Raw genomic sequence first — 22,709 nt, forward strand, 5'->3', positions numbered from 1 at the left:
TCTTGTTTTTGTTTTGTTTTTTTTAACACTGGTTGATGTCAGAGAAAACAGATATTCCTAATATGGTCATCTAACAGAAGCTCCTCCCACCTGTTAAAATCTGTGAGAGGCAACCAATCACCAATCAATATCAGCCTTAAAACAACTTGATTCAGACAGTGGATGAACTGAGGGGCTGCACCAAGGCCTAGCATAAAGTTTTTAACGTTTATTTTGAACTGCGAATCATACAAATCTATTCTAGTGGAGTCCAAGAATAACAATGTGAAGCTGGAAATGAGTGTAACTGGTCCCCTTTAAGATATAATATTTTCACTGAAGCCACAATAAATTGTTGTTTCACTTTATCAATGACAGAGCTGGTAATATTCATATATTTAAACTTTTATTATGAATGACACAACCTATGACTATCATTTGGTATGTACCTTATTCCATCATTGTGATCGGTTTTATTCATATTGTAAATTTACTGTTATATTACTTTTACATTTGTTGCATTAAGGCATAAAACCAAGTCTGATTGTTTTCAAAATGAAAATAGTAAAAAACATGAAATCTGATTCATGCAGCTCAGTAACAAAGATATGGCCCGTGCAGGGTACTCTCACTTAGGCCTGTGGCAAGGCCATAAATATACAATCCTAAAAGGGATGCACTCTAAAATGCTTGAAAGCAATATGTAGTTCTTTGCTTTAACATTTGTAAAAAACAAAAAACTGATCCAAAAAACAACGCAAATATAGAAAACATTAAGTTACCAAGTACAGCACCACGGTTTCATAACATCAACATTTACATATTAAAGTCGTTACCTTTGATTGCTACTGAGAAGCATGCAACACTGTGCCTTCATGATATTGCCCCATTCTCCTTTTCCAAGCAGCATTAAATACCCAAATTACTGTTGCTCCTTCGAGAAGATTTACACTGATCTATTTTTGTGGTCAGCTATGGAAAGCTGCCTAGTTAGCAAACTCTACACAGAGATATAGAAATAGATATATAGAGAGATATGCACAAGTTGTACTGCAACGTTTGGATTCTTAAGAAAGAGCAGAATTTGAATTTTATGTATGGTTTATGTATTATGCACATGCCTCTATGTTCACGTCATGTGATGAGAAATGTATTTTAAGCACAATGGAAACTCCGTGTTATGAACTGTGACATACTGTGCTATTCATAATAAATATTTTATACATGCTGCACGCTGTCAGATCTCTTCAGGCAATGGTTCACGGGTGTCTTTCGTGTTGTTGCGTTATGGCTCCTCTGTTAACGATTAGGACGCGTCTCTAAGAAGGTGTAACTCAGCAGGTGTATTCTGCTGCTGATCTTCTTATGTCAGATAAGCCTCACACTTTTGTGCTAATTTAAGAGGATTCTTCACTGCCCCCACTGATCCTCCTTAGTGCCACAGATGTGATTATCCCAATGAAAGACATCAACTAATGGAAACACCTGAGCCTTATCAGAACAGCAGAGTCCAGATTACAATGTACTTCTGTTACTTAAGGGCAAACAAGCTTGTGTCATACAAGTGTTTAAACACCAAATTGCAGACCAGTGCAGGTTAAGCAATTTAAACTTTGGGGACAGTCAGTTGCTGTGGCATGATCATGCGAAACTCAGGACCCTGAGGCAAGGTAATAGCTTTCAGTTATGACACATCTGACTAAAAATTCATTAATTCCTAACCTAATCTTCTTGAATCCGTACCCCGAAGCTGTTTACTTTCATTATTGTGCACTGTGAATAGCAAGAAGCCCAGACTGTTTTGCCACATTGCATGAAAAGCACAGATTACTTAAGTACTTAAACATAAAGTTTAAAAAATGTTGACAAACCCCTGAAATGTAAAGAGCAGATGCAAATCCCTTGGAGTTGGTAGCCTTGGTTGCCAAAAACTGTGCTGTGGCTCACTGGTCAAACTTTAAAATGTAAAATTTACTCTTAATAAATTACATGTTCCAGGCTTTCATAACCGATTAATGTGAAGATTTCTTTCTCTTCTACCAACGTGGCTGAATAATGAGGTAAATTAATCTCAATTTCTGTTGAATGTCTTATGGTTATTTGATTAGTTTTCATGAATTTTCACATTCAACTCTCCACAGTTTGGTTTGCCATGCGACAAAAAATTTTCAACCTCTCTTTAAGGATCAGTCTGGAAAACAAAAGGTAACAAACAGTTTCAGTAGAGCTGATCTCGCCAATTATTACACTGATATGTCATATACTATCACTTTTGTCAAAACCTTTTTCAAAATTTCACCAAAGAGCCACAGTGGTGGACTGATTGTAATCGATGTACTCAATCACTGTCCTAAAATATGTAGTAAACACTAATCTGCTGTTACAAGAACATTTAATAATGTATTTTAAAAAATATTAGTAAATAACTAGGCCCAACGGGACACAGTGGGTGACTCAGAAAAACATTAAGAAGATAAATTGTTTTATGTTTTGGCACGTTCAGATGTTTCTTTCTTTTGGCAACTAGCTTTACACACCACATTTTGCATTCATTATAGTCATCAACCTTAGAATAAAGCTGTTTTAAAATCATTTTTGCATGATGATTTATGGAAGGCTTAAAGAGTTCCTCTGTCTAGAATATGAAAATTTAAAGCCTGTAATATACTGGCAAAAAGCTCTCAGAAGAGCTGACATTTTTAATGGATTAAAATAGAAGCTGAGGCAGAAGTAGTAGGTGCTGGCACCCAAAAAATATCTGGCTACAACACAGTATTCAAAAAGTGTCAGCTTCTCTAATGAAATACTAAGTCATTACATTTTTTTCCACCACTCATTATGATGTCAGTTAAATTCACAATCTCCCCTCCATATAATGAAAAAACTTAATAGATATTAGCCATCAAACACATGTCAAAAAGACATATGTTTGGAGCAATGCCTCAGTGACTCTCTGTGCCTGAAAATGATTTCCCTATCGTTATTACTGAAGAGGTTTCAGAGATCCCTCTCATCCTCTGTGTCATTTCTTCACTTGCTTTTAAAAAAATGGGGCAATTGTGCAGGAGTAAAAATTCACCATCAGCGTCATTAGTTACACCTTGCTAGTTCCTCATCGGACTCCCTTTTGCCTTTTTCAGAACTGCCTTAATAAAACGAGGTGCTGGAAACAGTCATCAGAGATTGTTGAAGAGAGAAGTTGAAGATTTGTCATCTTCGCATCCATGTTGTGACTCTCCCATTCCACCACATCCCAAAGGCGCTCTATTGGATTGAGATCTGGTGACTCTGGAGGCCATTTGAGTACATTGAACCTATTGCCAGGTTGGAGAAACCAGTTTGAGATAATCTAACCTTTATGACAGGGTGCATTAAGGGGCCCAAATTATGCTTTTCAAACCATTACACCACCACCACTGGCCTGAACTGCTAATAAGTGCAGGATGGATTCATGCTTTCATGTCATTTATTTCAAATTTTGACTTAACCATACAAATGTGACAGCAGAAATCAAGACTCACCAGAGCAAGCAAGATTGTTCTAACCTCCTATTGACCTGTGTGAATTGTGATGCCTCAGTTTCCATTTTTAGCCGATAGGAGCTGCACCTGGTGTGGTATTCCACTGCTGTAACCCATCTGCGCTGACGTGGTGTGCACTCAGAGATGCTCTTCTGCGTGACTTAGTTATTTGAGTTACTGTTGCCTTTCCATCAATTCAAAGTAGTTAGCTATTTCCTTTGACTTCTGGGATCAATGAGGCATTTCTCCCAGTGAACTGCTGCTCACTGGGTAATTTCTCTTTTTTGGACCACTCACTGTAAACCTTAGAGACAGTTTTTTTTTGGGAAAATCCCAGTAGATCAACAGTTTCTGAAATACCCTGATGAGCCTGTCTGGCATCAACAACCATGCTATGTCCAAAGTCGCTTAAATCACCTTTTTTCCCACCATGTCTACATGCTAAAATGCAATGAGTTCCTGCCATGTGATTAGCTAATTAGATATTTGCATTACGACCCTTAGAAATGTCGAACAACACTGATTAACACGGAGTGTATATAAGGCTATATTATATTTATTCTTAATATGCACAGTATAATACCTGGTTTTGAAGTAAATGGAGTGAATATTGAGTAATATACATTGACATTTAATCTGGCAGTGTAACTTTGAACATACAATTCGAAAGTGCCTTAAATACCCCCCCCCCCCCCCCCCCACACACACACACACACACACACACACAACAACAACAACATCTATCAGCTCTAATGCACATTATTCAGCAGTGTCACTCTCACATGTGTAATCAGCCTATGACTTGCAAAACCCCCTTGAAACAAAAGCTTTACAGTAAAGCACAAATGGATTGGACTCCTCTGCTGTTTCATAACCCTCAGTGTTAATCACATTGCTTTGACTGAGCAGGCACATTCTGACAGTCCTTGATGACCAAGTACTTGACAGATTTGGACAGATGGCAGATGAGTTTTGCAACAAAATGAGATTTTACTTTTGTCTAAATTTAGTTGTTATGTTGACATTTTGGAAATGAAAGGTGATTTAGTGTGTAACAACAAATAAGCCAAAAACAGCTTGTCATTTATTACATCCCAGATGTAATAAACTGATAATCAACAGGATTAGTGTTTTGAATCAAAGGCTGCAGTTGGATATGCTTTTTTTGTCAACCGTCTACATCTGATTGTTTTTTGTGGAGAGCTACAGGAAGACGGTACTTTCTTCAGCTTCCTGCAACTCCAAGCAATACCTTGTCAAAGTCATATAACCAAGAGAGAGATTCAGAGTCCACATTTTCTTTTACAGTTTCTTAGAATAGCAGTGATTTCATCTAGCTTACTGCCTCAGAGCTGCTATTACAGACTGCCCTAAATTTTCAGCAATTTTATTACAGTTTGGGTGCACTTACATTTCACCCAAAGTTCAGAAAACTTTCTCTGTAAGTATCAGCTTACAGACAAATTTTGTGCAGACTTGCGGGTTTTGGAAAGTGGCTGCTCAGCTGTACTTCAGCCAGGTTTGGACAGGTTGTGTGGCTATGAGCCAGGTCCACCACAGTGAGACTCTGGCTGGTGAGAGCAAGGCAGTGGAGTCAGCAGGTTGTTGTATCTGTCCAGTAGCAGGGATTCTCAGTCACTGCTCTTAAGTCAAGGTGACTCACGGTGGGTGAGGAGTCCACTCAAGTCCAATCTGAGCATAGCAGTAGAGGAAAGCTAGCATTGGTGGGGCCATGGTAGACCAGCCTGAAACAAAAAGAAAGCAAATATATTTGCATGTTTTTCGATTTACAAACTATCTGGATAATGCAGTCTATGTGTTGTTGTCAGTTATTTAATTATGAATGAAGCTTAAACGCAGCTTAAAAGTATATGCTAAGTGAGTAGGTTTGCTCATTTCCTGTGCCATACTGCATCATGTTACGTTTTTTCCCTCCTTTTTCTATATTTAGCTGTTTCTCCGAGGGTCGTGCAGGCAGGTAAGGACAGCTGTCTGCACCTCCTCCCCAACTGGCCTGCCTCCAGATTATCTCAGTAACCTGCACCTGCACCCACAATGCTTTTCAATGGTCTATTCTTTTCTATTCATGCCAAAATCTAATTCACGCACACACTGGCTGCTTTATGCACAGCTGTACTGTCAGTTTTCTGTCTGCGTAAAAAAAAGGTTACATGAGCTGAGGCCAGAAAAGCTTTATTATGATGCAAAATATTTTAATGGCGCACGGAGGATAAGTTTTGTGTTGTGTAGTATGCATAGTGCGTTTCTGTCTGATTGCAACCATCTTTAAGAAAAGCCTTGATGTTTTAGTAAATATGAACTAATTATTAATCACATTGGGTATAACCATTTTCACATAAGCTATCATTATATGAAGCCTTTCTCACCTGTTTATTCATTATTTAAAGCCCTCTAGCCTACATGTACATTATGAGCCAAGACACCCCAGTGTTTTGCCTTTGCAGGTATCTGCATTTCATTAACACCCTCAGTGTGAAATATGTTCTCCAGCCAGTTATCCAATCTTTAATGTGGCCAACAACTAACATAGTAGAAAGGCAAAGTTGAAAGAAACACTACTAGCCAAATATAACTTCAGAAATATGTTGGAACTGATTGCATTTTTTAAAAATGTATTCGGTGCTTTCGTTTCTTCTTGATTATTCGCAATGTTTTTTGCAGGCAACTAAAATCTAAAAACAAAATAAAACCAACTGATGACCAGAACAACTTTTCAGATAAAAGAAGAAACTTAAAAATTGTAGGTTATCTCTTTTTTTCACCTCTTTGTTTATATAATATCACTAGAAAGGGAGAAGTAGAGGAAAATGTGATTGTTTTCCTACCACTGACAGTCACTCAGTCATTTTTCTATGGACTCTGTCCCATTTCCTATCAGTGGATTATGGATTCACCCAGCTAACAAAGCTAACTAGCCATTGCTAGCTTAGCAACTCTATCCGGTTGTTAAGTGATGACGTGACGAATCCTACTTCCGGGCCTAAAGTAGTCTGTTTAATATGGCTTTTGTGTTGTTAACATGTTTAATGTTTTGTATTTTCTTCTATTTAATCTCAAAAAGCTCCTAAAACAGTCAGTGATCACTGTGGACCTCCCTCGGCTTTTATTACCGCTAATCATTTATTTAAGCTCAGTTTTCAAAACCTTAGGATGTAACTACAACCCATCCCATGCAGCAGTATATGAATGACTAACCTCATACACTCAACAAAAATATAAACGCAACACCTTTGTTACTGCTCCCATTCCCCATGGGATGGACGTAGAGACCTAAAATTCATTCCAGATACACAATATAACCATCCCTCCCAAACAGTGGTCACAAATCAGTCCAAATGTGTGGTAGTGGGCACATCTGCTATATTGAGATAATCCATCCCACCTCACAGGTGTGCCACATCAGGATGCTGATCTGACATGAGTAGTGCACAGGTGTACCTCAGACTGCCCACAACAAAAGGCCACCCTGGAATGTGCAGTTTTTTGCGCTATTGGGGGTCTGGGGACCCAGAACCGGTCAGTATCTGGTGTGACCACCATTTGCCTCATGCAGTGCAACACATCGTCGCATGGAGTCTATCAGATTGTCAATTGTGGCCTGTGGAATGTTGGTCCACTCCACTTCAATGGCTGTGCGAGGTTGTTGGATATTCGTGGGAACTGGTACACGCTGTCGTATACGCCGGTCAAGCACATCCCGAACATGCTCAATAAGTGACATGTCCGGTGAGTATGCTGGCCATGCAAGAACTGGGACATTCTCAGCTGCCATCTGCCATGAACAATGTGAACCATGATTCATCCGTGAAGCGCACACCTCTCCAACGTGCCAGACGCCATCGAATGTGAGCATTTGCCCACACAAGTCTGTTACGGCGACGAGCTGGAGTCAGGTCAAGACCCCGATGAGGACGACGGGCATGCAGTTGAGCGTCCCTGAGACGGTTTCTGACAGTTTGTGCAGAAATTGTTTGGTTGTGCAAACCAATTGTTCCAGCAGCTGTCTGGGTGGCTGGTCTCAGACGATCTTGGAGGTGAACCTGCTGGATGTGGAGGTCCTGGGCTGGTGTGGTTACACGAGGTCTGCGGTTGTGAGGCCGGTTGGATGTGCTGCCATATTCTCTGAAACGTCTGTGGAGACGGCTTATGGTTGAGAAATGAACATTCAATGCACGGGCGACAGATCTGGTTGACATTCCTGCTGTCAGCATGCCAATTGCACGCTCCCTCATTGCTTGTGGCATCTGTGGCATTTTGCTGTGAGACAAAACTGCACATTCCAGGGTGGCCTTTTGTTGTGGGCAGTCTGAGGTACACCTGTGCACTACTCATGATGTCAGATCAGCATCCTGATGTGGCACACCTGTGAGGTGGGATGGATTATCTCAATATAGCAGATGTGCCCACTACCACACATTTGGACTGATTTGTGACCACTGTTTGGGAGGGATGGTTATATTGTGTATCTGGAATGAATTTTAGGTCTCTACGTCCATCCCATGGGGAATGGGAGCAGTAACAAAGGTGTTGCGTTTATATTTTTGTTGAGTGTATGTGGATGGATTATCTCAGTTGTTCTCCTGGCTGAAGTTTGGTCCTTTTACAGCATCCTGCCATGCGATTACATTTGTTCCTGACCACCGAGAACACTCACGTTAACTTTTATCGAGTGGAAAAAAAGTTAGCTTGTTTATATTATGCTAACATAGCTGTGTCGCTAGCGGTCACGTAGCACATCATTATATACCAGATAGCCAAACTTCAGTAACCCTACAAACGTCACTGCTGTTTAGTTTTCTGTCTTCATTTATGTTGGAAGTGATAACAGAGCTGTACGTTTTAATTTGTTTCCAAAACCCCGTAGTCAGAACATGCTATATTGTATTTAGATAGAAGCTAGCGAGCTAACTTCTTGCTAACTTCTAACTCCGTTAAATGTCATAAATTCCGTTTTCATGGATGCCTGGATGTTAAACTCAATTGTTACACCTGGTAGAGCAGAACGCTGATCATTTTATTGAAGATGAAAGACTTTAGACAGTTTTTCCAACTCTCAATAATGCCATAGTGATCATTTGATATATGGACCTGCAGCGGAGTTTAGGTCCAGACACGGCTAGTGACGTCAGACTTAGCAACCGGATAGTCTTATCCCAATCACAGTGATGACTGCTTTAAAATAAACAAAGAAAAGAAAGTCAAATCAGATAAGGGTTCCACCTATATTTTATACACAAGATGTGTTTAGTGCTACTTACTGAATGTTAGCATGCTTGCACACTAAAAAACTAGCTTCTGAAACACTAATACTATGGCTTAACAGTGTAGTGGTTAACAACCTGGCCTAACACACAAAAGATTTCTGCTTCAAGCTTTGGAGGAGATATAAATCCTTGGAAGGGTTGAAATAAGAAGGACAGCTGGTGTAAAAGTCTATGGTAAAATGAAATGCGGGGAGTCATCTGCTAAGCCGACCACAGTGGGTAGCGCCGCATGTTTGCTTTGGCAGGATTTTTATGTTGGATGTCCCTCCTGATGCAACCCCAGAAGGGACTTGTGTTTCTTCCCAGAAAGTACCATTATTATTTAGACAAAAAAAGAATGTGCTAAAATTGGGAACAACACACGTTTGTTGCCTAAAGTAAATATATAGCAATTCTACCAATGTTAGGTAAATGTTCTAAGGGGAAATATTGCCATTTTTAGGACTTCATGTGCCTTAAATTGAGCTTTAAGGAATCTTTGCAGTTAAAAATGAAACACAAAAAGTACTCCTTGGGTAACAGTGAAGATGTCATCAGCACATTTGTGCATGCAATAAACAAACAAAAAAAAAAACCCCACACATAACAGTGCAGTGGTACTTTTTGCTGTGTTTGTGTGCTCTTGAATTAAAACTTGGTCTGTCTCTTAGTTGTAACTTTAGAGTACATGGGGGCTTTCAGGTGCAAGACTCAAGGGGACACTGTTAACACAAACAACTTAAGACACACAGTGTGTTCAGAAAATTGTTTGTTGTACATTTTGCCAGAAAGGTCAGGGAGCAATTACACTACTGCCTGCACCACTCACAATCCCAGACACTCATGTTAATGAAACCACAGCTCCCTCTCTGCAGTTTCCTGTGAGGACACACGCAGACACAAGTAACTGCCTCAGGCGTTTCTGCTGGAACCATTATATCCCAATTTAAAGTGCAAAAACACATGTAATCAGTGAAAGAACCGAGCTTATTAAGTGATTTGTTAAATCATGTATTTCTAATTTTCCAGTCTTTTTTTTTTTTTAGCATTTCAATGATCTTAATAAATCCCCATAAAAGCAAACTGAGATTCTCAGCTATTGCGCAGCTCTTGCTCTGAATAATTCACAACTGAAATGGTATTTTCAAACACCATGCACTTATTTTTAGGTTCCTCTTAACTTATTTACACCGAGACTACAGTCTTGTGAGCACAAAGGAGGTCAGGAGTGCTAGAGGAGGTGTAAAGTTATGCACCATTTGCTGCCTCCAACAAAATTTTACTGTAACATTGAAGCTTAAGTGGTGACTGGAAAATACCCTGTCAGACTGCTTAGGTTTGACTTTAAGATCCCACAGACTGTGGTATAAACAGAAATGCTAAAATAATAAATAGTAATAAAGAAAAGTAATAAAGAAGTGCTTCAGTTTGTGGATTTACACTCACTGCACAACATGAACTAAAATCAGCATGAAATAGAAAGACGGTCTTTTGCCCTTTATCTGTTACCTGAGTTTACCTCTTGCCATGGCATTCGTGGGTGATATTACACAACCTTTAAATCTAACAGTAAACCACTCACATCAATACTAGTGATCTTCACATCAATATATATGTATTTTTTAAATGAATGAAAACAACAATCTGTCATTTTTTTTTTTTAAAAACGTCCCTGGCACTACATAGATCAGCTTAGTAACAACTTTCATCTCTTCAAGTTCCTTTTAAAATCCTATTTTAAACAGCAGGCAACTGTTTTCAGCTCTCATGAGCACAGTGTAAACCATAGTTTCAGCACCAAACATAAGCACACTGGCACAGTCTGGGACTCGCTGGTAAATGCATTTAGCAGCTAAAGATTCACTTATTTCCCTCAGGAGTTAGTAGAGTCAAAGAAAGAGCTGGAAAGAAAGAAAAAGAGATAATGAAGCAATTAAGCAGCTGTTTCCTAACATCCAACACTTGTACAAACTTTACAGGGTAGAAATGTTGTTGTTGTTGTAGTACAGCTTCCACTGCTGCTCATAAGTGGATAAATGTCATGTTTTGGTTCAAGCTATTGCTTGTTTTATTTTGTAATCACTGCTTCTTGTCTGTTTTACTTCCTGCGGTAATTTTATTTCTATTTGCCACTGCCTTATTAGTTTTTCTTGTGTCATCTTCCACACCTGTTCCCCGTTTCTCTCCCGTGTTAAATCAGCGACTCACCCAACAGTTTTTATATAGATACACTTGTCAGTTTCCACAGATCTCTGCCAGATTGTCTTATTCCTTCTTATCTTTTTGTGTTTGTCTCCTTTGTGACTGACAATTGGATTTAGTGTTTGCCTGCTCTTCTTCTGGATCCTTTGCAGGGCTGCTTGCTTTACTGTCTTTGACCTCTGCCGGCTTTGAATAAAAATTTACATTTTGGACTTTTAATCAGCCTCTATGTTTGCCACATTTTAGCGATATAAATGAGTAAACTCATATTCAACTCAATTAAAATTCCACATTAAAGTTTTGGTTAATATACAATATTGATGATGTGACATTCCACTGATGGGCTTTTTTGTACCGACTGTGCTCCCAGCCCAGCAGCGAGTGCAGCTCAGACTGCTTATCGTAACTAGACAGGCTTCAAGAGGCGCTGCCATCTTTCTTTAGGTATCCAATGAGCCAAAAAAAGAGACACTGGGAGAAAAATAGGTCCTGGCACAACCACATAAGCAGATGTCTCTTTATTCGCCTGTGCAGATTAATTAAATTAGAAAAACTGTTAAATACACAAACCTACAGAGAAGCAAAATTTTTAATGATTTCTTATATTTTATTTCCGATTTTATTTTCTAGTACATACTGGCTGGCTTCGCTCTGTTGCTTTAGGAAAAACAATATTTAGCTGCTTTCACCGCTGAGGGCAAACATGTGATGACCTACAATGCAACTCAGCTGTCAAATTAAAAGGAGCACATGGCTGATAATCCACACAGGAGAATGTACAAATGCCAGCTGAAACAATCCTGCAAAATAAAGCCACACGCAATTCCCACTGAGTGAATGTTGTGGAAAGCAATTTACCGTGAATGAAGACACGCTTCCAGAAGATTCTGCCAACATGTATTCCCCCAAGGAACACCAGATTAGAAAGGATGAGCATAGCAGTGGAGAAGGCAAAGACAAGGGCGATGCATCGCCTTTTCATCGCCGCAGAGAAATTCTGCTCCTGGGAAATCAGAAAAATAAATACTAAGAGGCGAACCACAAGACATTTCTATTGTACATGGCAGAAGGAACAGAGAGGCACCTGGCACAAATGAACTGTGTGACCATAAACTAGGTGGATTTCACGGTGTGCCATCAGATATGAGCACTATATTGAGAACATGAACCATCTCCCAAGGCTATGGCCAAAGAAGCAATTGGGAACAGGCTTTTACTAACATGAATATTTGAGGTTAAGTGTACTTCCCCATTAGATGTGACAAGATCCAGCCAGTTTGTCTCCAGTCTGTAATTAGTGTACCCTCTCTAGGCATCATCTCTCACTAAATAACATAATATGACCTCTTTATTTCTGACTGCAGGAGAGATTTTTATTACATCCACACATCTTAAATGAAAGACTTAGTAGGTAATTTAAACCTCCTAATGTTTTAGCACCGTCAATGGATTTCAAACTTACAACTACGGAGTGAATAAAGGTCGAGGCAAAGAGAGACTTCAGAGAATTTTCCACCAGAACTCCAGCCCAATTCATCAGGGCCCAGTACTGTAAGAAGTCATGTCCACCGTGCCAGAGGCAGACGAATCCGAACGCAACACCAGTGGAAAACATTTTGCAAAGAGGACCATGGCGTGAACCTCCCAGTGGAACATAGATGTATCTGAAACACGAGTACATGTCATAAAAATAACAGCAATCCAGTGTCAACAGAATGAATAAAAAAGGGGATTCTAACCTGTGTAAAGACTAACCACTGCAAAACATTGCAAGTGTAAAAATGGCACCACAATGCATTTTGGATTAATCAGAACCAGAAAAAACTGCGTGGTCATGCTGATTTTACTTTTAAACATGGCTTTGACGTCTAGTTGCAAAAATAGAGGCAAACCAGAGAATATCAATCAACCTATTAACAACTCTGGAGGAGGGTTAATGTTTTTAAGTGTTTTTTTATGATTCACACACATTTAACCCACTGTCAAACGTACAAATTCTGTATTATTCAACACTTTAGCGCACTTTTGCTCCTGGTTCTGACTTAAGTATATCAGTTAATAAACTGTGAGGATACACAGTTAAATAAAAGAGCGACAATTCTCATGAGGTAATTCATCAAACAGTAAAGCTATAGCACAGCTCCTGCAGTTCATTTTTGTGGTTTAGATTAGATTACGTTCCATGTGGTATAAAAATAGCACCTCATGTGATAACACACTCGATGTGAATAGCATCCAGTCGTTATCAAATGCAGAGCATGTTGTGAAGAAAAATTGCCTCAGATACTGCGAGAACCTTGTCTGTCCCAGAGGTACTGACAAGAGTCTGAACATGCTATATCACTCCAACACACTTAACAAACAAATCATTGTGTGCAGTGTTGCTGAGCTGGGAACTCATTATCTCAGCCACCCTGTGGCTAATCAATGTTCCTGAAAGATGAGCCAGCATTTTCTAAGCCTGAAATAGAGTGGCCAGCTCGGCCATATTGAGGATGAAAGTAGGTGCGAAAACAGATGGAAAGGTACCAGATTGTCAGAGCCAGAGGAAACTGAATACCTAAACATGCAGAGTATCTATCCATCTAATACATTCATTTGGATGTAGATGGATTCTAAACAGATGTTTTTCAAAATATGATAATATCATGCTGTACATTAATCTCTGATTAATCAATGTGTTATGTAACACCTGATTAATCCAAGCAGGTGGTGCAGACTACAACATGCTCACAGGTTTTATCGACTGTCATTAGGAATTAAAGAGTGTAGTATATATTGTTGTTGTGTAGGCATGCAGCTTACTTAATCGGTTTTGCTTTAAATCCACTAAAAACCGAAGTTAATTTCTAACCTTGCACCATACCCAACCTATTCCCCCACTTACATATTTGCAACCAATATTTACTAAGGTGTGAGATCAAATGCTTCTGCTCGTGTGTAGCTGCAATAATTCAATCAATAACCCAGTGAGAGCTCTTTTGTTGGGCAATAACTAAATGCGAGTGAAATGGAGAACCTGAGAGACGGTGGCACACAGACAGGAAAAGCGCAATGGAATGGTGAAGAATGAGCCACTTAGCTGCCCAGGGAGACGGGGTGTCAGTGAGTCATGTAGAGTACATCATTTAACACCTACGCACTCATCTAACGCTCTTCAGACAATTTCAACTGAATTTCAGAACTGCATTAAAACCTCTTTAAAAGCACTTTTGCAAGAAGGAACGTCGGGGGCATTGTGTCATGGGTATCATTTTGCATCTGCGGTAGGATAATTGCAACTGATGCCATTAGGCAGGAGAAAACAATTTCCAATGGGCACAAATTAAAATGGAAACTTGCATTTGCAATTTAAATTCTGGGATCTCTAGCAAATTAATTGGAGCCATTTTAAATCTCTAATATGCATTCTTTCATAAAAGTAGATGTACACATGCACCGTCATACTGTACCCGTCACACAACTGAGAAAAAAATAAAACCCTAATTAGCAAATAATAACCAAGACAGGGGAACATTTCCACTGTGTTTTCTGACAACCATGCAACTGTAGCGTTGCCTTAATGTAGCAACCTGCCTCCACCAAGCAAACCATAAACTCCCAATAGGCTGCATTCAGCCAAGTGTGCATCATTAAAAGCGAACAAACCAATAATGTGTGTTGTCCAAAGTACAAGTGTGCAAATTACAAATGCACATATTAAACAAGGAGGCATTTCTCCAGGGTGCACGGGCAGCGCCACAATAGAGGAACTGTTCACCAACAACATGCAACCTCATAATCATGAGAAAGCCTACATGCAAATGCAGCATCCTTATCCATTGTGATGAAAAATGTGGGCAGGCAGCAGGAGAATGGCATGTTTTTTTTAAGGTTATTCAGCTGACAGGTTCAATGCCCCACAGGAAATAAGCTCTTTAACTGCATAATAGATAACAGTTGCGATACAAAAGTATTCCAAATATTAGATAAGACAGACATAGATAAAGACAGACAAATAAATGGATGCAGATAGGCAGATATTCTTGAGGCATTACTTGATTAGGATGACATTTCTCATTTTAAGTATGCATTAACATTGGAATTAGTCAGTCCATCGCTGAAGTGCCTCTTACCTGATGAGCCATCGATACAGCCCCTCATCAAAGTGCCTAAGAGTGAAAAAAATACATTGAGTCACAAATTTACATAATAATAATATATCATTGAGTAAGAACCAGCTGAGCACTGGGCTTCATATAAACTGAGACCTGCGCAATAAGTATGTTTACACATTTGTGTTTATGTGCTTCCTCTTTGTCATTAAGAAGATTAGATTTGGCTCAGTCTATAACTGGAATTGTTTCATCAGCAATGTTGATGGATAGCTTTATGCAATCCATCAGTGAATTCGACCAGCGCACACACACAGGCTCGATTGGAGTGCATCAGTGTCAGCACACTGGTCCGTTTATCCTACAGCTGTTTTTTTTTCTCGTTTTTTTACTGTAATACCAACACACAGCCTTCTAGCTCAGCTTTTTGTACTCTAAATATGGGGAATTTCTCACTGTTAATTACATTTGGGAACAAGACTGATTGTACTGGGAGAAAGTGACAAACTGCTGGGATACTCTGGTAATTTATAACCAGGATCTAAACCCAATTTGAGTCGCTCCTTTTGTTGCAGATGGCAATATGTTCAAGGTTTGCACTTAATGGTATGTTTGTTCTGTTTAAAAACTGCCCACTGCTATAATAAGCTGCTAGTTTATACGGCAAGCTAAAATGGTCCTGCAGTAAAGCGTCCCTTGATGCAGGATATAAGCTCTTGTAGAGAGATGTTAATTCAACTTCATTGTGATGATGATTATTACTTTTGAGGATTTATTTTTAAGATATGAAGAGTTGTTTCAACTGTCTACCCTTAACCTTAAACCATAAAAAGGAAGTAAAACCTGCCATCATCATACACATGAAACCTGTATGATTCATAAAGGTGAATCATTTAAGAGCTAAACAACAAATAACTGCACTGTATAAGCTTGTAATAGATAAGATGAAATGAATGTATATTTTGCACTATATAAATACATAAAGAGATTTTCTGAAGTGGCAAAGTCTAAATACTAACAGCACAATAGCACAAATGTTCATCCTTATTTATATACTTATACACAGTGTGTTATTGTTTTTGTTAATGAAATACCTGCTGAATAAGATTCCTTGTCCCTTGTAACAAGCGTTTTCCTTTGCATGTTCATTAACTTGAGCAATTGTGACCCCTTCAGTATAAACTAGGAATAGATCTATTAGACTAGTTTCCATTTTAATTGAAAAAATAAGTGAAAAGACAAGTTATTATTATTTTTTCCGCTCATTGTGACAGAAATAATTCAATACGAGCACATTTTAAACCACGAAACAGAAAAAAATCAAAGCATCTTTCCTGTTTCTTACAATTACACAGCACTGCGTAAAATAATAATAAACCAGAAATATCCAGGTTCCTTTAACTGACACACAAGTAAAACTCAATTATTAAAGCTTTTGGTTTTACTCTACAAGGTTTCAGTTTGTTTCATAATGTCCCTGCTGTCTAAGAAACACTGCAACAAACCTGCTGATTATGAATTAAAGAAAACAAATTGGCCTAAAAATAATAGCTTAACATGTGCTTATCATTATGATGAGTCTGAAAGAATGATCTTCAGGTGATCTTGTGTAGGACAACCTGTTGTTCTTACTATTAACAACATAAAATGAAACTATTTTCTGCGCCCACTTTGAAACTTGACAATAAATGACTTTGTTTTAATTTAAGGACATGAGGAAAGGTAGCTTTTCTAGTAAAGGGAATATTTAGCAAAGCTGAAAGACCAGTATAGTACTATGTTTGTTATTCTATCACTGTGGTTTCCCAGAATTGATTCCACTGTCTTACCTCCACATGCCTGTGAAACTGTACATGATGCTGACACAACGGGGAAGCTTGGGGGGAACCAGCTGATCCAAAGTAGCGAGCATGGATGGAAGGCCGAACAGTACCAGATACTTCACATAGAAGAACTGGACGACAGCTAGAGCAAGACCACCTGTGACAAAAATGAAAGTAGGTGGTGAAATCAAAAGTTCTTATTGTAAAAAAGTTCTATATAATCCTCAAACGTATGTTAGGCCAGTGTTATATTTATAGTAAAAACTCAAAAGATATATGGGAAAGGAGGATTAGATGTGATTTGTTTGTTCCACAGGTTTTCCAGTCATCTTATTGTCCAAAGGTCTTGATCTAAACTTCATTTCTTCCTTTCTTCACAATTCCATCAACTTTTTTGACAACACTGGCTGAAATGCAGCCCCAAACCATTACAGAGCCTCCACTTGTACCTCTCTCCTGACCTCCTCTCTACATATTTATAACGATTTAAACCAAAAATTTCAAATTTGGATTAATTACTCAATAAGATCTATAAGATAAGATCAGTGATTTCTAATAATAATGGATTGGATTTATATAGCGATTTTCAAGGCACCCAAAGCGCTTTACAATACCACTATTCATTCACTCTCACATTCACACACTGGTGGAGGCAAGCTACAGTTGTAGCCACAGCTGCCCTGGGGCAGACTGACAGAAGCGAGGCTGCCATATCGTGCCATCGGCCCCTCTGGCCAACACCAGTAGGCAAGTAGGGTAAAGTGTCTTGCCCAGGGACACAACGACCAGGACAGAGAGCCCAGGGATCGAACCGGCGACCTTCCGGTTACAGATGCGATTCCCAACCCCCTGAGCCACAGTCGCCCCATTTTAGTCCAGTTTTTGTATAATTTGGCATACATAATGGCCAACAAACAATACACAAACCAACTGCGGGTCCAGAAGCATCTCTTAGGTCCTTTGCTGGATTTTGTTTCCAATTTCTTAAGGATATGACCTTTTTGTTCATCTGCAGTATAGTGATTTTAGGTCACTTGTCCAATTTCTTCAAATTTTCAGATATGGCAATTGTCTAGCGAACAGCTTTTTAGGAATCTCCTTGTTGCAGAAATAATATTTTATGTGTGTCAAACTTGGCATTTTTCATATAGTGAACGAAGAAAATTGGAACAAATTATGTTTTTGCAACAGGCTAATAGTAACAAAGTATTTCAGACCTTCAGAAAGCCCCAAGACATTTGCTTTAAAATACCACTTACAAGAAAGTGTGGCTTCTTGGAAGCAAAATATAAAGAAATGAAGGATTAGATGGCACCAATTCGCTTGTGTCAATAAGCAAACTGTACTCATATTGCAACAACACGACTGCCCAGACGTTTGTGGTATAAACCAGATGTAGTGCAGGTTTAACATATAACCAGTAACCTTGGATTACTCAAGTGTGGTTTTTTCTCTATTATATCATCTTCGACATAAGCTCATAATCCAAGAGGTGTTTTCAAATTCATGTTACCAATTTTTGCTTAACATTCAAAAAATTTATGAAAGACATTTTAGACAACCACCTGCATAAACTGTATATCTGACTCTATGTGCATGTCAGAGACCAGCTCTGCTAATTTAGAGTGGGCTTATATTTAATTTAAGTGCAAATAAACTATTATATCAAAAACAAACAAATACACACATATATGAGAACGTTTTAAAACTTACATAATCCTGTGGTGGTAGCATGTAGTAGGTAAATGTAAAGTTTAAATTTTAAGAAAGCTGTGCTGTTGGTGGAAAAAAACAGAGTATCAAGACTTGCCTAAGGCCCAAGGAGGAAGAATTTCTATGTAGGTCTCATTAGACTGGATGGAGTGCATGTACATGACGTGGATCATGTATTCTGCAATACACCACCACAAAATGATCCGTCCTAATCTGAGCACCAAGTAACTAAGGGCAGATTCATCCCTGTTACTTTCCTCCGCAGACTTCTGCATCTGTTAGTGGAGCAAGAGAGCATGTTATTAAGGACTGCCAGGTGAATCTTCATTCACACAGCCCCACCCAAAAAAAATCTCAGGGTTGTAGTAAAAGAGGCAACACATAATGTAAGGATAAGTACAAAACTACGACAAAAAAGATAAGCTGATTAAAATAATAAGTGAACATGTGATGTTACTGCTCTTTTGTACTGTAAAAGGGAGATCTGCTCTCAGGAGCACCAATCAGCTTCAGTCTCTTGCAGATAAAAAAAAAACAAAGAGGAAAATTTGATTCTCAGTTTAATCTAGAAGAATGCTTTGATGTCTCTTACCTGCTCAATGTAGTTTTTGTAGGTTATAATGGGTCCATTATAGAAAAAAGGATGATAGAAGGTATACGAAAACAGCCAGCAAAGCTGCACAATACTGCATTGGTCTTCAGGGCTCCAGCAGTGCTCCAGGCTGAAGCTGATGAAGCGCAGACCACAAACAGCAACACTGAAGAGCAGCAGATAGTGCTCCTCATCACTCTCATACCAGCCTCTCTGTGTAATACAGTGGGAAGGCCAATTACATATGACGCATTCCATCAAAATCATTGCATTAGTAGTAACAGCACTAAGATAGACACTAAATATATATTCTATTTATTTATACAGTATAAGTGGACTATAGTGAAATGGTTAAGTAACATTAAAAATGAATCTAAATGTTTGCATTTTATCTGAAATTATTTCTATTTATCATTTATCATGTAGGAAATTGATCTGTTAGATAAATATACTCAAAATAAATTTACCCTAACCATGTGATCTGGATATTCTGTAGAAAGGAGGCAAGTGACCAAATGGTTCCCTTAGTATTTTGCGCCCTCTTGTGTTCTTGGCAAATATGACATCTAGTAACAATCACAAGGATAAAGGAAGTTTTCAAATTGTAACTGGATATCATGCTGCTACAGAATAACAAAAGGTTTTTACAAAAAAACTAGTTTAACATTATTATTTATATATTTTATAAAGCCCTGTCATGGGCTGGTAAACTGTCCAGCATATACCCTGCCTTTTGCCCCATGACAGCTGGGACAGCAGTTAAAAAATATTTTTTTCATGTTTTAAAGGACATATAATCTCCTGGAAATATGAACTGCTGTGTTTTTACCATCTTACAATGATCTCTTCATATCTACAGATGGATTAGTCTGCCACTGTTTCTACAGTGGGACACAGTAGAAACGGATGGGACAAAAAAAACACTCACTGGCAGATATCACTAAATCCTACACAAGCCCCTTGTGTAGGATTTAGTGGCTTTGTGTTTGTCTGCGAATACCAATGTAGAAATAAAACAGTTTTTGCAGAACAGTCTGTGGTTTGTTGTTGATGCAGTCAAAGTTACTATTTTTGTGTTAGTTTTTGAACTAGGTGTTGCTTTGTAGGTGTTCAGAACACCTACAAGCATACAGGAAAAGATTTATTGTAGGAGTTAAAGCCAAGTCAACCCACCTGGATGTCTTGAAGTTCGTTGATATGAGGTGTGTAGAGCAGCAGCAGGTTACATGCCCACGACAGAGCGGGCTTTCGCAGCTGGGCCATAGAAAAGGACAAGCCCAGATGTACCAGCAGCACACTCACACCTTTAATCCCCAAAACACTGCTGGCTGCTAAGAAGCCATATATCGCAAGTGCTGGCACTCTAAGCTGATGGAAAAACACATAAAAATGTGTGGGATTAAACTGTTTGCCACCTATATTATATTTAAAGATTACTGTAGCAACAGCTTCATACCTTGGGGTAAAAGATGCTGGTTAATCTTGATAAGACAGCATGACCAATCAGAGTCCACAGTAAAGAGTGCTTAGCCCAGTCAGTCCAAAAATTCCACTCAAAATCTAAAGGGTCCTGATAACAAAACAATGCACTTATAACACCTGAAACCTGTTCAAAAGCAGCTTTAAACAATGCAAATCTGTTAAGGTATTTTATTTCTATGCATTGATTAAATTAAAATTATTACTTTGTTATTCTAAATTTAAAATTAACTGGAAATTACCACAAACCTTTAGTACACTATAAGTCTTAAAATCTAGTCTGTTGGTTCAGACATGGCTTTCTATCAATTCAGCACTGAACTTACCCTTTTAAAACCTTTAACAAGGCCCTTTTCCAACTGGAATTCTCTCTCTAATCCCACTTCATACTCTGGGCCAAAAACAGGATATAACAGCTTTATTTATTTATTTTTTCTCATTTTATCTAACTAAGATTTCAGTAGTCATATTTCTACTATACCTTTGCTGAACCTGTGAAGTTGATAGAAAGAGTAGAGATGAGAGCCCAAGGAAAGCACCCAATAGACAAGGACCTCTGTCCTTGGCAAGGGAGCCAACTGGGCTTTAGATATGGATCCCATCAATGAAAGTCAATCCGCTATCGTATACCTAAAAAAAATTAAAATGACCACAGACCAAGATTACACTCAGCATAATTCCTAGTAGAGTTATGTTTGGAAACTATCTGCTGTAGTTCTGACTCACTTCATGTGCTAAAAAAAAATTAATAATTTAGAAAAAAACTCTTGCTTTCACATGTTATAAATAGTTAAACAATGCAGTAGTGCTTATACAAGTCTATTTTACCAATTTAATGCAGGAAACCACGAAAAATGGCAACAAGACACTGTAAATAGTTCAGTAGTGATACTTCTTAGTGATTCTCATATTCAATACACTGTTTGGGTGTGCATATACAACACAAAGAGAAGATAACAAGAAGACTACAAAGGTGGGAGAACTTTCTTTAGTTTACTTTTAAAACTGATTTTCACACATAACCTATATTAAATGCACACTTCAATATACCCTGAGATGTATCCTTTAGTTGAAACACAGCAGAAGCTTGTGTGGAGGGAAATTACGTGTTTTTTGTTTTTTCTTTCATTCTACTGACTGAAGGACGCACAGCGACGGCAGTGCTTGTCAGTGCTAATCTGTTGGCTAGCACTGCCGTCGCTAGGTAACACTGTCCAGAGGTTGCTGGCCATGACGTATCGACCCTCTCAGCTGCCTAAACAAGTTAACCTTACTCTATACCAGAAACCGTCTCGGTATTTCAACTTAAAAAGAGCCCACTGACATAAAGTCGGTGCATGTATGTTTCAACATGCAAATTTGGGTATTAATTTGCGAGGTTTCCTGGGAAATTCCGTAAGCCATCCCACCAAAATACATATTTAGCTAAGCTAGCTCATCGGTTGAAGACTTCGTAATGTTACCTAGTAACACTGGGCTGGTGTCCATTGCGTTGTTGTAGATTGCAGACTTTACTGTATAATAGTGCTTGGACAGTAGATTCCCCCGGTATCCAACATTCAAAGGTATGGCATTCTTCTTTTTGCTTTTCCTTGGCTAGAACTTTTTGGAACATGACTGCCCCCAATTGTGCGGGAGTTGCTTAGCTGGAGAAGTACTATTAATAGAAACGTACTTTAGTCGTGCTTTCATTTTTAGTGTTGGAAGTTCAGCCGAACTCATAGCAGTTACTCACGATTTCTTATTTTGTTTTTACTTTAAGCTACCAGGTATTTGCCAGACTTTCGGGAATTTTCAGATAATACTGTAGACATCAGTGTGTATGTGTTTTTTTTGTTGTTGTTGTTTATATTACTCTCCATTTCTTGAATGAAAAATTAGAAGAGTAATTAAATACAGAACTGTTAAACTGCGTAAACTAGCTTAAATGTCCCAGTTCCCATTAATGTTTCAGCACACATGACATTTGCCAAGTGAGTACACAATATGACATGGGCATGATAAGGATGATCTTTTTTTGTTTTGTTCACTTCTTCTTCTCC

General features: G+C 38.6%; 1 protein-coding gene across 2 annotated transcripts; it reads right to left on the reverse strand.

Annotated features, from left to right (window-relative positions):
- Positions 1–372: 372 nt before the first annotated feature.
- Positions 373–22,709, reverse strand: hhat (hedgehog acyltransferase). 2 transcript variants are annotated; one of them, XM_004570043.6, is made up of 12 exons: positions 22,131–22,709; positions 21,149–21,297; positions 20,994–21,058; positions 20,645–20,758; positions 20,362–20,556; positions 19,189–19,401; positions 18,694–18,871; positions 16,890–17,040; positions 15,082–15,117; positions 12,429–12,630; positions 11,825–11,969; positions 373–5,245 (listed from the first exon to the last, which is right to left on the reverse strand). In XM_004570043.6, exons 2-12 carry the CDS (start codon positions 21,267–21,269, stop codon positions 5,160–5,162), a joined length of 1,506 nt encoding a protein of 501 aa, XP_004570100.1. In that variant the 5' UTR covers positions 21,270–21,297; positions 22,131–22,709; the 3' UTR covers positions 373–5,159. The 2 variants fall into 2 exon arrangements, with proteins under 2 accessions (XP_004570100.1, XP_076747620.1); XM_076891505.1 differs by having other exon boundaries at positions 21,718–22,709.

Source organism: Maylandia zebra, linkage group LG13, assembly GCF_041146795.1.
Source record: "Maylandia zebra isolate NMK-2024a linkage group LG13, Mzebra_GT3a, whole genome shotgun sequence".
Classification (NCBI taxonomy): Eukaryota; Metazoa; Chordata; class Actinopteri; order Cichliformes; family Cichlidae; genus Maylandia; species Maylandia zebra.